The sequence below is a fragment of the Falco cherrug genome, chromosome 3 (genome assembly GCF_023634085.1).
Source record: "Falco cherrug isolate bFalChe1 chromosome 3, bFalChe1.pri, whole genome shotgun sequence".
Lineage (NCBI taxonomy): Eukaryota > Metazoa > Chordata > Aves > Falconiformes > Falconidae > Falco > Falco cherrug.
Window position 1 is genome coordinate 14,749,337 of NC_073699.1, and position 14,426 is coordinate 14,763,762.

The 14,426-nt window shown below is 61.8% G+C and overlaps 2 protein-coding genes across 3 annotated transcripts in view; both read left to right on the forward strand.

The window, feature by feature from the left end:
* PLEC (plectin) overlaps positions 1-1,347 on the forward strand; it is a 44,731-nt gene extending 43,384 nt beyond the window's left edge. Inside the window, 1 exon segment of the mRNA XM_055703898.1 lies at positions 1-1,347. Within this exon segment, the coding sequence (XP_055559873.1) occupies positions 1-1,347 (1,347 nt within the window).
* Positions 1,348-1,770: 423 nt separating this feature from the next.
* LOC102059710 (microtubule-actin cross-linking factor 1, isoforms 6/7) overlaps positions 1,771-14,426 on the forward strand; it is a 36,509-nt gene continuing 23,853 nt past the window's right edge. The window contains exons 1-4 of one of the 2 annotated variants that reach the window (XM_055703899.1): positions 1,771-2,010; positions 2,678-2,818; positions 12,784-12,863; positions 13,665-13,794. In XM_055703899.1, coding sequence (XP_055559874.1) covers positions 1,771-2,010; positions 2,678-2,818; positions 12,784-12,863; positions 13,665-13,794 — 591 coding nt within the window. Of the gene's footprint in view, positions 2,011-2,677; positions 2,819-12,783; positions 12,864-13,664; positions 13,795-14,426 lie in introns of those variants that run through there. The other variant, XM_055703901.1, reaches the window with a different exon arrangement.

The window sequence follows — 14,426 nt, forward strand, 5'->3', positions numbered from 1 at the left end:
GAGAGGAAGACCTCTTCCAAGTCCTCCGTCCGCAAGCGCAGGGTGGTGATTGTTGACCCAGAGACAGGCAAGGAGATGTCCGTGTACGAAGCCTATCGCAAGGGCCTCATCGACCACCAGACCTACCTGGAGCTGTCAGAACAGGAATGCGAGTGGGAGGAGATCACCACCTCCTCCTCTGACGGTGTGGTGAAGTCGATGATCATTGACAGGCGCTCGGGACGCCAGTATGACATTGATGATGCTATCAGCAAGGGCCTGATTGACCAGTCAGCCCTGGACCAGTACCGCTCAGGCACCCTTTCCATCACCGAGTTCGCAGACATGCTCTCTGGCAACATGAGCGGCTTCCGGTCACGGTCATCCTCTGTGGGATCATCCTCCTCCTACACCGTCAGCCCAGCCCCAACGCGAACGCAGATATCCATGTGGAGCGACCCAACTGAGGAGACTGGGCCAGTGGCAGGCATCCTGGACACGGACACTCTGGAGAAGGTGTCCATCACAGAGGCGATGCGCCGCAACCTCGTGGACAACATCACGGGGCAGAGGCTGCTGGAAGCCCAGGCATGCACCGGGGGCATCATTGACCCCAACACCGGGGATAAGTGCTCCGTTGCTGATGCAGTGAACAAGGGTCTGGTTGACAAGATCATGGTGGACCGCATCAACCTGGCACAGAAGGCCTTCTACGGCTTTGAGGACCCGCGGACCAAGACGAAGATGTCGGCAGCCCAGGCCCTGAAGAAGGGCTGGCTGTACTACGAGGCCGGGCAGCGCTTCCTGGAGGTGCAGTACCTGACGGGGGGCCTGATCGAGCCCGATGTTGAGGGCCGTGTCTCCTTGGATGAGGCTCTGCAGAAAGGCACTATCGACACACGCACAGCCCAGAAGCTGCGGGATGTGAACACCTACTCCAAGTATCTCACCTGCCCCAAAACCAAGCTCAAGATCTCCTACAAGGACGCAATGGACCGCAGCATGATCGAGGATGGGACTGGCCTGCGGCTGCTGGAGGCTTCCTCCCAGTCGAGCAAGGGCTACTACAGCCCCTACAATGTCAGCAGTGCTGGCTCCACCTCTGGCTCACGGTCAGGCTCCCGGACTGGGTCCCGGTCGGGCTCCAGGCGAGGTAGCTTCGACGCCACCGGTTCTGGCTTCTCCATGACCTTCTCTTCCTCCTCCTACTCTTCCTCGAGTTTTGGGCGCAGATACGCCATGGGTCCCCAGAGTGCCGTGGAGGTGGCTGCCCTCACCCTTGCCTTGTCCCTCGCAAGCAGTCGCTGTGGGCAGGAGGCGAGCAGGGAGCACCTCGGGCTGTGTGGGCCCCTGCTCCGCGTGGCGTGAAACCTGCCGGCCCCTGCCCGAGGAACCCACCGCCTCGCCTGCTCCGCATGTGGCAACGCTGCTGGCTAATCACTAGTATTTTTTTTAATTTTTAAACTCCATTTTTCTTCCAAAGCAGTGCCTAAAGTTTAACCAAAAAGACTAGACTAATATATTAATATATACAATTGTTCTGACAGTATTTGTATATTAAGAGATGAGAGAGAAAACACACTACCCTCCCAGATCTGCTGCCCCGGGAGCCTGCTGCTGTTCCTGTCCTCTGCAGAGCCGGTCCCACTTAGCTGCTCGGACATGGCTAGGCAGAGCCAGAAAACAGGAAAACAGTTCAGTCTTTTTGATCTAACCACTTAGTGACTCTTTTGTAATTAACCCTACCGGCTTCATCCCCTGCACCCCAAAGGAGGAGAGGACCCTGTTCCCATGGTGCACCACAGCCGGCATGCTGGCAGGACAGAGGAGGACACCGTGGGCTCCCCGCTGCTCGGTGCCGGACAGCCAGACACTCTGCACCGGCCCCAGAACTGTTGCCTGGACCCCTTCCACCCACCCTCAGCATGGCAAGGAAGGGGCTCTGCACCCTGGCTCCCAAGCTGCCCCAACTCCCCAGCTTGGCCTCCTGGCACAACCCCACCACCGCACCGCGGAGCCGGTGCCCCGACCGTAAGTGCGCGCTGATGCTGCCCGGTGCTTCCGCGCCATGCGGAGGGACCTGCCTCCGCTCCGCCGCTTCGCCCACCGAGGGGCTTTGCTGCGTGTCCACTGCCACCTCCGCCAGCCCGCCCGCCTGCTCGCTGGGACACACCAGCCATGCTTGGCTCTCCCTGCCCACGTGGCTCGTGTCGCAGCCAGCCGGCGGCCGCACCTGCTGCTGCCTGCCTGTCTGTCTGCCTGTCTGTCTGTCTGTCTGTCTCTCCGTGTATCTGGGAAGTGCTCCGCACAAGGTTGATTTCTTAACACTCATGTAGCTTAACGAATTGACAGGCCTTCACCAGAGCCCGTGCCTGAGCTCAGCAGAGCCCTGCGCTGCCAAAATCAGCCTGGCTCCGTGCGCGGTTCCTGCGCCCAGACCCCAGCCACTGCCTGGCCATGCGTCCCTCCACCTTGCCACGGGGGTTCTCCAGACCTTCTTGAGGGGTGCGGAGGCCATGGGACCCTCTGAGCACAGGGTGGGTCATGGGACGCTGAAGCAGCCTGGTGTGCTCTTGTGTTAGAAAAGAGGCGGATCTCTGTAAAGCCGGACTCTTCTTTTCTTCCTCGTGGTAACTCCTTTCCTCTTGGTTTTCCTCCCCTTCCCTTCACCCGCAATAACGCACTCTCTCTCTGGCAGACATCTTTTTCCAGTCCCACCAAAGAAGTCCCCTTGCCGCTGGGTGAGTTCCTTAGCTGGGTCTCCGATGTCAGCAAGTCGTGGATGGGCTTGAGGGGAGCCCGGGACGTGGCAGCTCCTCGGCCGTGCTCACCAGCACAGGTAATGCCAACCTTTCCAGTCTCACTCTTTGGAGCCGGGGTTCCCTGCCGTTCCCTGCCGGGGCTGGCGGGGCTGGTGCTGGGGCTTTGGCTGGGTACTGCGCTCTCCCAGCGGTGACGCTGAGATGTCCAGTGGGGGTATCGTTTTCCTCCCATGTGCAGTTTGGGCTACACTTGCCCATGGTGAAGGCTTTTCAGCCACGGCTGCACCCAGCTGCTCCGGCTGCGGGAGGGCTGGCCCTGGTTAGGAGTTGTGGCTCGCCGAGGCAGCGTGGGGGTGAGCAGGCTGGTGCAGGGCGGGTGCGCAGCGCTGCCGGCTGGGCTCAATGGCTTCATCTCATGGACCAGTCTCCCTGTCTCATCCCATCTTTTCTGTTCGCTTTGTTTTAGTGTTGCTGGATGTCCATCCCAACTCCCCTCACCGCTGCCACGGAGCCCGTACCCCCGTCCCGGGGCAAGTGGGACCGCATTTGAGGACACTGGGACGTGCTCCCTCTCCCTTTGCACTTGCCAGAGTCCCCGGGCAGAGACTGGGGGCCACGCTGCCTGGGTGTGGGGGCTGCCCTGCAGCACCGGAGCCCCCCCACCAGCAGCGGGGTGCCCTGGCCCACCCGCTGCCCCTGCCCCCTGGCAGCACACAGCCCCCCGTCCCCCTGCCACGCCACACTCCACCAGGGCCCCGGTCAGGGGCTGAAGCAATAAGTGATGCAGCGGAGGGGCCGTGCCGGCTCGGGCTGTTGGCGCCAAAGCCCCCACAATTGTCCTGGCTGACCCGGTCCCCCCGAGAGGCACCCGTGCGGTCGCCTGGCCCTCCCCTTGCCCCGTGCCAGCATGCCTGAGGTGCACCCCCTCCTTCCCAGGGAGAGCCGCCTGGCACAGTGCCATGGCTCGCCCACGGATCTCCACAGCACCTCTCCTCTTTTCTGCCTGCTCTCATTTGCCACGTGTAAAATGAGTCATGTTATTCCTCAGCATTCGTTATTATTATTCTCATTATCCAGTTTTGCTTTTGCATGACATGCTAATGTGGGCAACTGTACTGTAGCCCAGCCTGAGCCAGGGCTCCCGCTCCGTCGGGGCCCTGTGCTCCCCTGATTTCCCAGTCATTTCTCATCAGGGCAGCAGGGGCTGATCGATAATCCAAAAGCATCTCTTTTTGGGGGCAAAACACTAAAACCTGACTTGTATATACCGTGAAGTGTTTGTAAAACATGCAGTATGGACCCATGGCTCTCCCCAGCGAGGTCAGTAAAAGAGATCCTATGAAACCAGCCGGCAGCTCCGCGTGGTCTGTTCGCCCTCGCTGCTCCCCACCGGTGGCCATGCCCCGGCCTCGCCACTGTAGGTGCAGGCTAGGGGCTGCCAGTCACCTCCCACGCCTCCGTGCCACGGGCCGTGCTGTCCAGGCCGTGTGCTGCTGCGGGTCATGGTGGAGCGTGCTGGGGCGCTGGAGGTCTGACCAGCTCCTGGTGCAAGCACTGCACCATTGTGCTGGCCTCATGCGCTGCTGTGCCTGGGCATCCCCCCAGCCCTGTGCTGCTGAGCACGGAGCAGGGCTGTGGGGTTGTCACCGGGACTGTCCCCAGAGCTGCCCAGCTGCCCTGGATGGGCAGTGGTGTGTGTGGGTGTAGCGGGGCTGGGGTCTCTCCTGTGCTGGGAGGCTGCAGCCTCATGCTGGTGGGTCCCCAGTTTTGGGGACAGGGAGCAGCAGCAAGCAGGCACTGCTGGTGGTGTGGAGGCTTCTGAAGCTGTGTCCTTTGCACAGGGACTGATCCATCCCTCTGGCAGCCGGGCTCCGGGCTTGCTGTCCGCCAGGGCGCTCATATGCTGTGCCAACATGTGCTGCTGCTGGGCTGGGGCTGTACCTGCGGGTGCCTCTGCACGGAGCGGGCAGTGCGCCGCGGGCACTCCCTTAGCCTGGCAGTGCTGGAGCCGTTGTGGCTGGGATGATGGTGAGGGAGAAGGGCAAGCTGGTCGGGCAGCCAGCTGGTGGCGGCCCCAGCGGGGTTTGTTAGGGGCAGCCTGGGAAAACCTGGGAGACGTCAGCACAGACGCCCACGCAGAGGTTCACTGGCGCTGGCTTGGACGGCTCAAGGAGCCTTTTCCAGTGCTGTGAGCCACGTGCCACTGCTCTGTCCAGGTTGGGACTCCCTGAGCCAGGAGGCTCGTCCTGTGGCAGTGCCTCCCACCAGGCACCATGCCGGGAGCACCGGAGCTGCGTGGGACCTCGCGGGACCCGTGCAATGTCTTGAGGCCAGTGGGAGTCTGCCTGGGAGCAGCGGGACTGTGCTGGGAGCAGCTGAGTGTGTCGGCACCTGGGTAGGGAGCCCAGGCTGGCCGGGACAGATGGCAGCAGCTTGGGAGCACGTTAATTGCATTGTGTGTCTGCAATTAGCAGTGGCGTCCCTCCCTGCTGGCCAGCCTGCAGCAGGACGTGGCCGTTGGACACAGCTGGGGTGGAGGGGTTGTGGGGGACGTGCATCCCCTGTGCTGGGATGGACAGGCTGCTGTGACTCGGGATGGCTCCATGGGGCGACAGTGAGGATGGCTCCCTGGGGAGGGCACAGGCAGCCCAGGTCTGTGCTCCACCTCAGATAACTCCCTGATCCCACCCTCCAACTTCTTGATCCCCCCTCAAGGTTGGACACTTCCCACAAGCCTCATAAGATCCCTGAGACCCCTCTGCATCCAGGGCTAAACCCCATGGTCCTGGCTAGAAGCCCCCCACCTACCCACATCTGTGGGGTCCAGCTCCCTTTCCCCGGGTGCGAACCCCCCCAGTTCTTGAACGAATCCCTGGGGACCAGCACCTGTTTGCTGGAGGGGACCCCCCTCCCCACACACCCCTCAGCTGTGTGCCCACCTTGGCCCCAGCATGGGGAACCTCCCCGGCCTGGCGGGGTGCCGGGTGAGCCAGGCTCATGCTGAGCAGGAACTGCTCCACCCGCAGGGGCAATGGGTGAGCTGGGGATGGTGGCATTCCACCGTGGTGGCTGGAAAAGGGGCACAGGAGGGTGAGGTGGAGAGGGACACGCCGTGCATCCAGGCTGGCTGCTCCCCGCTGCCTGCTGGGCATGTGGGGCCACCAGCGGCCTGGTGTCGTGGGGCCAGCCGTGGGGTGAGCTGTGTGGTACATGGGGACAGTCTGTCCTCCCACCTAGCATGATGTTCCTCATCCATCTCCAGGCATCCCTCACCTCCAGCTGTCTCACACTGCTTCACGTCACCTTCCTGATCCCCTGGGACCCCCCAGTTCCCTCCCAAAGCCCCTTCCCATGGGCAGCATCTGCCTCCCATGCGCTCACCCTAGAGCCGCCTGGCTTCCCATGGGCAATGGCAGTAATGGTGTGGAGCCAACAAGCAGCATCTGGCAGGGCTCAGCATCAGCCAGGCATGGCACAGGCAGCGTGACGGCAAGTGGCAGTGCCAGGACAGTGGCAAGTGGGGCATTTGCCCTGGGGCTGGCAGTGGCTTCGCTGCTTGCTGGTCCTCAAAGCAGTCACAGGCCGAATCACACAGCACAGCACCGCCGATGGCTCAGGGAGAAGAAATGCGCCATGTAGGGAAAACAGCCCCCACTCCCCATGCTGCCATACCTCTGGGTGGTGGGAGGGCTGGTCACAAGGGCAGCTGGAGTCTGTGGGGCAGAATGCAGCTGATGCTCCAGGTCTGCCACACCGGGGTGGTTGGGTGAGCAGGGTCTGGGGCAGAGCAGTGGCAGCGGCTGGCAGCGCTGACCTGTCCCATCACTCCTTCCGAGTCGATGTGGCGGAGAAGGCCTGTGTCTGTCACCCTGCTGGCTTTGGCACAGCTGGCTGAGGCTGAGTGCCGTGTGAGGAACGACGGGGGTTGGTGACCAGGCAAGAGGGAGCAGCAGCTCAGCCGTGAGCAGTGTCGGCAGCCATGAAGCTGCACTGCACACCAGCAGCGATCTAGTGAGCATGTAATTGGGCCAAGCTAATTGTGAGGGATAACTCTATTATATTCCCGTTTTTACCGCACTGCAGCTTAGCTTGCCCCTCTGATGCATGGGCCAGAGTTCTCCCCTTTCAGGCCCTGCAATCTAAACTGTCACGCAGCGTTAAAACCGCGGGGCGGTGGCAGGCGAAGCGCTGAATGGCGCGCTGGCGTGGCTGTCAGGCAGCCCTGGAAGGGCTCCCTCGCCCCTGGAGCAGCCACCCGGTGCTCACTGGTGTCCACAAATAGCCTGTCTGGCGGGACTGGTGGGATACTTGCCGGGTGGATGCACCACATGGTGCTCCCAGGTGTGCCGTGGCCAAGCCAGGCTGTGCCCGGGCACCCTGCAGGCCATGGCCCTGCTGTGAGGCTGGTTCTCACACCCCAAGTGTGTGGGTGCTTGCCCATCACTGCCTGAACGGTAGCACTGTCAGCTGTACTGCCCTGTCCTGCAGTAGCCGCCTCTGACCGTGGCCTGGCACATGGGACCTGTGGCTGCTGTCACAAGCAGAGCCGCAGCAGCCAGCTCGGCCCTGCTGGCACACACCAGCTGCCAGCTCCGCGTGCCTGCCGCCCCGGGCACTGCTGGCTCCAGCCCGCAGTGTGCCGCTCTGGGAACTCTCTGTACAGCTTACCCAGCAGCCACAAAGCTGGACCGGCCTCTCCCACGCCCCCCCCTCACTGGGGCACTAAACCTTTCTTTAGGGAGATCAGCTGCCTAGGGGACAAGTGCAGGGACCTGAGATCCCTGCAGTGCACAGAGCCCATTCACTGCAGGCGGGGTCCCTGCCTCTCCCCAGCAAAATCCCGACATGCACTGGCCAAGGGCAAGCACTGCCTCGCAGTAATGTGCCTGCGTTTCTCTGTGCCGTCAAGGAGCACAGCATGGTCTGTGCCAGGGGCTGGTGCCAGCTGGGCTGGTGAATCCACCCCTGTCCTTGCTGCAGGTCCTGGAGTGATGGCGCTGCTTGCTGGGGAGCCTGGCCCAGGGCTGCAGCCATTGCGTTGCCCATCCCACCGGGCACCGGGCAGCTCTGCAGGTAGCGGTGCTGCTGGGCACATGGCCAGGGTGCCCACGGTGGGGATAGCGATGGTGCTGAGCAACCTCGGGGTGCTCTGAGATGTGCAGCCACCAGTGGGACCGTGTGGGCAGTGTGGTGTGGGGACCTGTGCCTCCCTCCTGAGGCACCGCGTTGCTGCTGTCAGGCAGCTGCAAATCCATTTGTTCCGGCTGTCATGTCCCAGGGTGTAACTGGCTGGCGCTGCCCACTGTGCCTGGTGGCTGTCCCGGGCCGGCAGCTGAGCTGGGGCTGGGGGCTGCTCCAGATCTGACGTGCTGGGGCAGGAGGCAGCTGTGGGGAGCCTCATGGCTGTTGCCATTGCCAGCACAGGCAGCACCAAGCATGTGGGCATCCCTGAACTGGTTTGGGGTTTGCTGCTTCTCGTTGTCTGGTGTCTCTTGGCATGTCCCCAGGACTCAGGTGGCCAGTCCTGCCTGTGCAGGTGTGATGCCGTGCTGTGTCTGGGACAGGCTGGCAGCAATAGCTGGGGTTCCATCCCCACCAGCCTGGGCTGGGTTTTGGGCTCTGTTGCTGAAAGACCATTGCCCACTGCAGACGCTGTGGTCATCAGGCCTCCCTGTGCCATTGTCCACCACCCAGCTGTGGCAGCATCCTCCAGCTCCCCGGCAGGACGGGTTCCCTGTGCCCAAGCTCCAGCAGCAGGGCTGGTGCCATGCACTGCAGGCATTGTAGTCCTGCCCTGGGGTGAGGGCTCACCTGTGGGGCACACGGGACCGGTGGTGTGGGGCAGGAGTGCTGCAGAACCACAGCAAGTGATTGCACCGGTCTGCACCAGAGCTGCCACGACCTCTCATGCCTCAGTGCCCCCCACCGCACCACCCTGCTCCCTCCCCTGGACACTCGCCTGTCCCCAGGGGAGGAGGGAGCTGAGCCACAGCCTTTGGCTTGGCCAGCCGGCGAGGGGCACCAGTGCCAGCTCCAGGGGTGAGCAGCCACAGCTGCAGTGTACGTGGGGCTGCGGGACCCCACTGCAGCATATGGCATCGTGCACGCAGGGTCTGCAGTGAATGCACATGCCCGGGAGCATCTCTGATGCCCTGCTGGCACTTCAGCTAATGAGAGGCTGCTACACTCCCTTCCTAGCACTGTGGAATATGGTCCTTTTCCTGTATTTACTCAGGTTTTGGGGGGTGAACAAACATCCGTCTCTTCCTGACCATGTTCTTGGTGAGCATCCCCCTGCGTCTGGAAGACATAATCCCTGGGGAGCTCATTGCTTCTTGCAGCCCCTTTCGCAGGCGCTTTGGTTTAGCTCTGAACTCTGCAGCCAAGGACAAACTTTGCCTTTTCCCCACGACCTCATTTGCCCCGTGCCCCGGTTTGCCCTGTGACTTGCTGCCCTGCACACCCAGCACCAGGTCTTGCTCCCACCCTGGGAACCTGGCTTGTGCCTACGGGAGGCAAAGTGTTGCCAGGATGTGACCTCACATCACCTTTGCATCCCAGAGGGGTCTTGTCCTGTCCTGTTGTGCATCCCCAGGGCCCTGACTATGTTTGGTAGGACCTGCCACTACCATGAGCCCAAGAGATGCAAATTTACTGGGGCCGGATGCTGCAGCTCTTGTGGTTGCAGCTGGCATAAAGCAAATTGCTCGGTTACACCGGCAGAAGGAGCCGTAATGGTGTGCTGCAGCCCGCACCCTGAACCCTGCAGCCGTGAGGAGGCTCCTGCAGCTGTGACCCGCATGCCAGCACAGATGGGCACAGCACGGCAGCTCTCGGTGCACAGCCACGCCTGACCTAGGTGGGCTGCAGGAGCAGGTACCAGGCACCAGCCTGGCTCTGCTTCCCCTCTTCTCAGCAATTTGCTGCTTTTTCTGGCATGGTTTCTGACCAAAGCCCTGCCTGCTGCTCCTCCTCAGCAGCTGCATCGGTAACCGCTTCCTCCCAGTGACCCCCAGCCTCATCCAGCCCCATTTTCTGCCATGTACCCGGCTGTGATGCTCAGCTGTGTTACCGGTGCCTTGTACAGGGCTGCTGCCATTGCTTCTGCATCGAATCAGTTTTATTTCCCTTTTATCAAGCCCACGGTCCTCAGCTGTTTCCCCTTGCAGGCAGAGCCTGCGAACATCATGGCACATGGTCAACCTATCCTTGATCAGGTCTTGTGGTCATCACCATCTTCATGGCACCACCGTAACCTGTGTTCAAGCTTTGCCTCCTGCTCCCGCCGCCTTTCTGGCAGCGCCCACACTCTCGTTCCCACACCTCAGCAGCCGCCCTCGCTGCGCCCCAGCTAAAATGAACCAGGGGTCCTGAGCACCAGGCTCCCTTGCTCCTCTGATGAAAGCCTCGGAGCTGGCTGCATCTCCCCTTCCTCCTTCCCCTCCCTGGGCATGCTTCTGCAGCTCTTCATGCTGGATGCAGTCCCTCGCCGCAGGCTGGAGCTTGTCCCAGACCCTGCTGTTCGCTGTGGCATGTGCATTGCTTGCTCTGGCCTCCTCCAGCCTCTCCAGGGCTCTGGCCGCTGGCACTGTGCGCTTTCCCATTTCCCTCCATGGGATTCCCAGTGGCATCTGCAGCATTACAGGCTGCTCCCCCTCGTTATGCTCAGCCAGGTGACCTGGCAAGGCATTAGCAGGGCTAATGACAGGTTAATTGCAGGGCTCTTAGGACTGTGTAGGAGTGTGGGCATCTCCCTCAGCCTTTGGGTACAGGCATGGTGTGATCCCTCCTGCAAACCCAGCTTCCCAGTTGGGGCATGGAGCAGCCACTGGCATCTTCTTCCTCCCCCTGTCTTCGTGCCTGTGCGAGCAGCGTTGCTCCTAGGCTCGTTTTCACGTAGCATCTCCTTCCACTTGTTGCAGCAACGCAGCTGAGCTAACAGCACCAGAGCTGGGAACAGCTGCAGGCTCTGCACAAGGTGTGCAGGCTCTGAGCTTGCCAACAGCTTGGACGGCTGGTCACAGCCAGAGGAGATCTTGGGGATGTCTCCAGGGGTTCCTGGGCTGGCAGAACTCAGGCAGATGCCTCTTGCCACAGGGCGGTGATCTGCAGCAAGGGAAGGGCTCGTAGGGATGGTAACGTGTTATCATTCTTACCACGGTGGCCATGCCATCCCAGTCCTTCTGACACTGGCACAGAAGCAAAGGAGGTTTCCGCTGGGAAGACCCTGGTCCCTGTGGGAGCTGGTGGGGAGGGAGGCAGGGGGCAGCCACCTGCATCTCCCTGGGCCAGGCTGCAGCCTGAGGTGCATTTCGGGGGGAGGGGCATGCAGCTCAGAGGATGCCATGAGGGGCTGCTCCTTGACCCCACCAGCCCCACACAGCCCATGCCCTGGCCAGACCCTTCTGAGGTGCCCCAGCCAAGCTCTGCCAGTGTCCCAGCCTGGAGCAAGTCCAGCCCCACCGCTGGTGCCCGAGGGTGGCAGACTGCACTGTACCTGCAGGCTCTTGGCAAAGCATGCCGAATGGCCTTGCCACACCGTGCTCCCCACAGGGCCCTGTTAACATAGCCCCTTTTTTGCCTCGGCACGTGCTGGAGTGGGTAGTATGTTGCACGTGGACACGCATGCCCAGAAACACGTGCTGTCTGCATGGGACCACGTGTGCTGCTGGCATGCAACTGGGTGCCACAGGCTGCGTGGGCTGCTCCGAGACGCTGCCTGCTGTGGTTCGAGGGGCACTGCCCAGCCCCATGCCTTTTCTTCTTGTCCAAGGTGCTGTTGCTCCGTGCCTCCACAGTGGGCTGGCTTTGCCTTCTGGGGTGCTCCGAGGGCATGCAGGGTGCTCAAGGCAGGTTTGGGTTCAACTCATAATGCTGGAAAAGCCGCAAGATCAGGATGATCCCCTCCCACTGCCCCTGCCTGCCTAAGCTCTGCTACCTCCAGCACATAGTGCCTGCCCCCAGCGAAGGCACCCGCTGTGCTGGGGCAGAGGGTCCTGATCCTCGAAGAGGGTCCCCCGTGGAGAGTCGGCCAAGTCACGACAATCACACCAATAAATGCCGTGCTCCCTTTATTAAACAAACAGGTCATATTTATAACTTAAACCGACCGCTCACCTGACTTTACACACAGGTGATTGGATAAAAGTCTCTGGGCCACGTGGGGGTCCGTGTCGCTGATCGGTGAGCATGCTGCAGGTGCCTTATCAGAGTGTGCCGATGAGAGTGCGTTGATTTCACGGTTCCCAGGACTTGCTCTGCACCTGGCTTCTTCTTTGTGCATAGCTTGTTTTCCTTCTCTTTCCTTCTCCCACTGCTTGTTCCCAGGACAATTTAAAACTGCTCTGCAGCTTCAACTAACAGGCCTGGGTTGTCCAACCCAGACAATGGTAACATATGTCCTCGGTCCTTTAAAAATCCCTCTACAGATCCTGTGCATGGGGCTAGGGAAATGGAGTGGTTGTGGGGTCAGTGGAAATATGAGGCAGGCAAGCGGTGCAGCCCCTGGCCGGGTTGGGAAGAGCCGTGGGTCAGTTTGCCATGGCTTGGTTTGGGCTCAGCCAGGCGCTGGACCACGGGCTCTGCAGTGTGTGGCCTTACGAGGGACAGATGTAGGGACACCAGGGACCAGCAACCAGAACAAGCTGAAGGGGCTGGAAGGTGTAGCTGGCAGCAAGTGAGATCTGGGAGCAATCCCAGGCGAAAAAGGGTCAGGAAATTCAGGAGAGCTGCAGGAATCACTGTGTCGAGTGGTGCTCGTCCCAGCAGAGGAGACAGAGATGAGCAGAGCCGAAACCCACAGGTACTGGCGATGGTTGGTGGGCCAGTGCCACAAGGCTGGAGCAGAGGATGGAGGTCGGGTGTCCCGGCCAGGGGTGCTCTGTCCTGCCTGGTGAGGATGGGCCAGCAGCTGCCCCTCTGTGGGGATGGCAGTCCCTGGGGGGGGACACAGCAACACCCCCAGACATCTGCACTGGTGTGCTGGCGGGGTGGCGGAGCTGCCAAATCCCCACACCCTGTCCCTCTCCTGCTCTCCTTGCAGAAGCGCTGTGCTGCAGATGACACCAGTCTCTCTGGACAGAGTGTGGAGGAGTCGTCGCAGGATGGGGAAGAGATAGAGAGGTACGGGCAGTGCTGGTCACAGCGGGGTGTGCCAGGGCTCCTTGTCAGGGCAGGCCAGGGCTGGGGTCTGCATGTGTGCGTTTGGAAATCTGCACTATGAGGAGGGGAACTGGGCCAAATCCTGCACAGCCCTGGGGGGTCTGGGCCAGCTGCTGTGGGATGGGGAGGGTGCAGGTACATCCCCCACGTGGCGAGCAGGGATGGGACCAGGCGCAGCTGTGAGCGCTGGGTGCTGGGCGCTGGGTTTATCTTGCCAATGACACGGACATGAGGAGAGGTACTGCCTGCAAACCTGGCCGAGGCACCCTTGAAGGGCGTCCCCTGCCGAGGGGCATGTGGGGCTGGGGGTGGCTCGGGGATGCCTGCCCGGTGGCATGTAGGCAAGGCAGGGGAGGTATGGCTGAGCCAGCACTGGCCCCACCAGTGGGATGGTGTGCAAGGCTGGTTACGGGAAACCTGCGAGGTTGTCCAGGGTCTCCTGGGAGCGGAGCTGCAGAGCTGCCTTCCCTGGCATCTGCGGTGGTCATCGGTCAGCTGCATGGGGTGCTGAGTGGGGTCACCTCTGTGGTCCTTATGTCCCCTGGTCCGCAGACTCCTAGAGCCATCCTCTCCCTGGAGCAGCACAGGGGAGAGGTGGGCGCTGTGGGCAGAGAGATGCTGGCAGCCTGGGCATCATTTCATCCCTCTCCCATGCAAGAGCAGCCAAGGGGGTCCCAGGCAGAGATGCCCGTGGCAGAGGTGGGCAGGGCAGGTGGCAGCCGTGCAGCCCAGCAGCCCGGTGTGTCCCTGCTGTCTCCCCAGAGCATGGCAGCAGGGCGAATGGATGGAGCGGAGGCTGGAAGTGCACGAGCAGCTGCTGGCCCTGCGGCACTGGCTGGATGCGGTGGAGAAGAGGTTGCCCACCCTGCCGGAGCCTGGCCATGCCCTGCAGGTAATGGGTTCACCCCCAGGTGCATGGCAGCTGGCAGAACCGCTCAGAGCCAGGCAGGACCCAGGCCACGTCTCCACCAAGGCTGGTGAGGTCTTGGTCCCTGAAAGGGATGATGGTGTTGGGCCATGGCCAGCTGGGAGGCCCTGTGGCACAGCCCTGCAGATCTGCTGGTGACACGTGAGCCAGGCAGGGTCCCCTGTTCCCGGTTGCTGCTCCCCAGCCTGACAGTGCTCGCCCAGTCACGCCTCCGTCCCCACCAACGGCACCATCGGCTGCTGTGGGCTTGGAGCCTGCTGTACCTGGGGTCCTGCTGGTACTGGTGGCATCGCTGCCTAGGTGCCCTGCTGGTGCCACGGCCACCTTCCACTCCAGCTCAGCTGTGTCCCACCGCACTGCTGCCCAGTTGGCATGTGCAGCTGTGCACAGGGTATGTGCAGCCATGCAAGGTGCATGCAGCCATGTCCCCCTGCTTAGGCAAGGGGTGTGCAGCCATGCACAAGGCATGTGCAGCCATGCACCGGGTGTGTGCAGCCGTACAAGGTGTGTGCAGCCGTGTCACCCTGCCCAGGCAAAGTGTGTGCAGCCATGCTCAGGGCCATGCAGCCATGTAAGATGTGTGTAGCTGTGCGAGG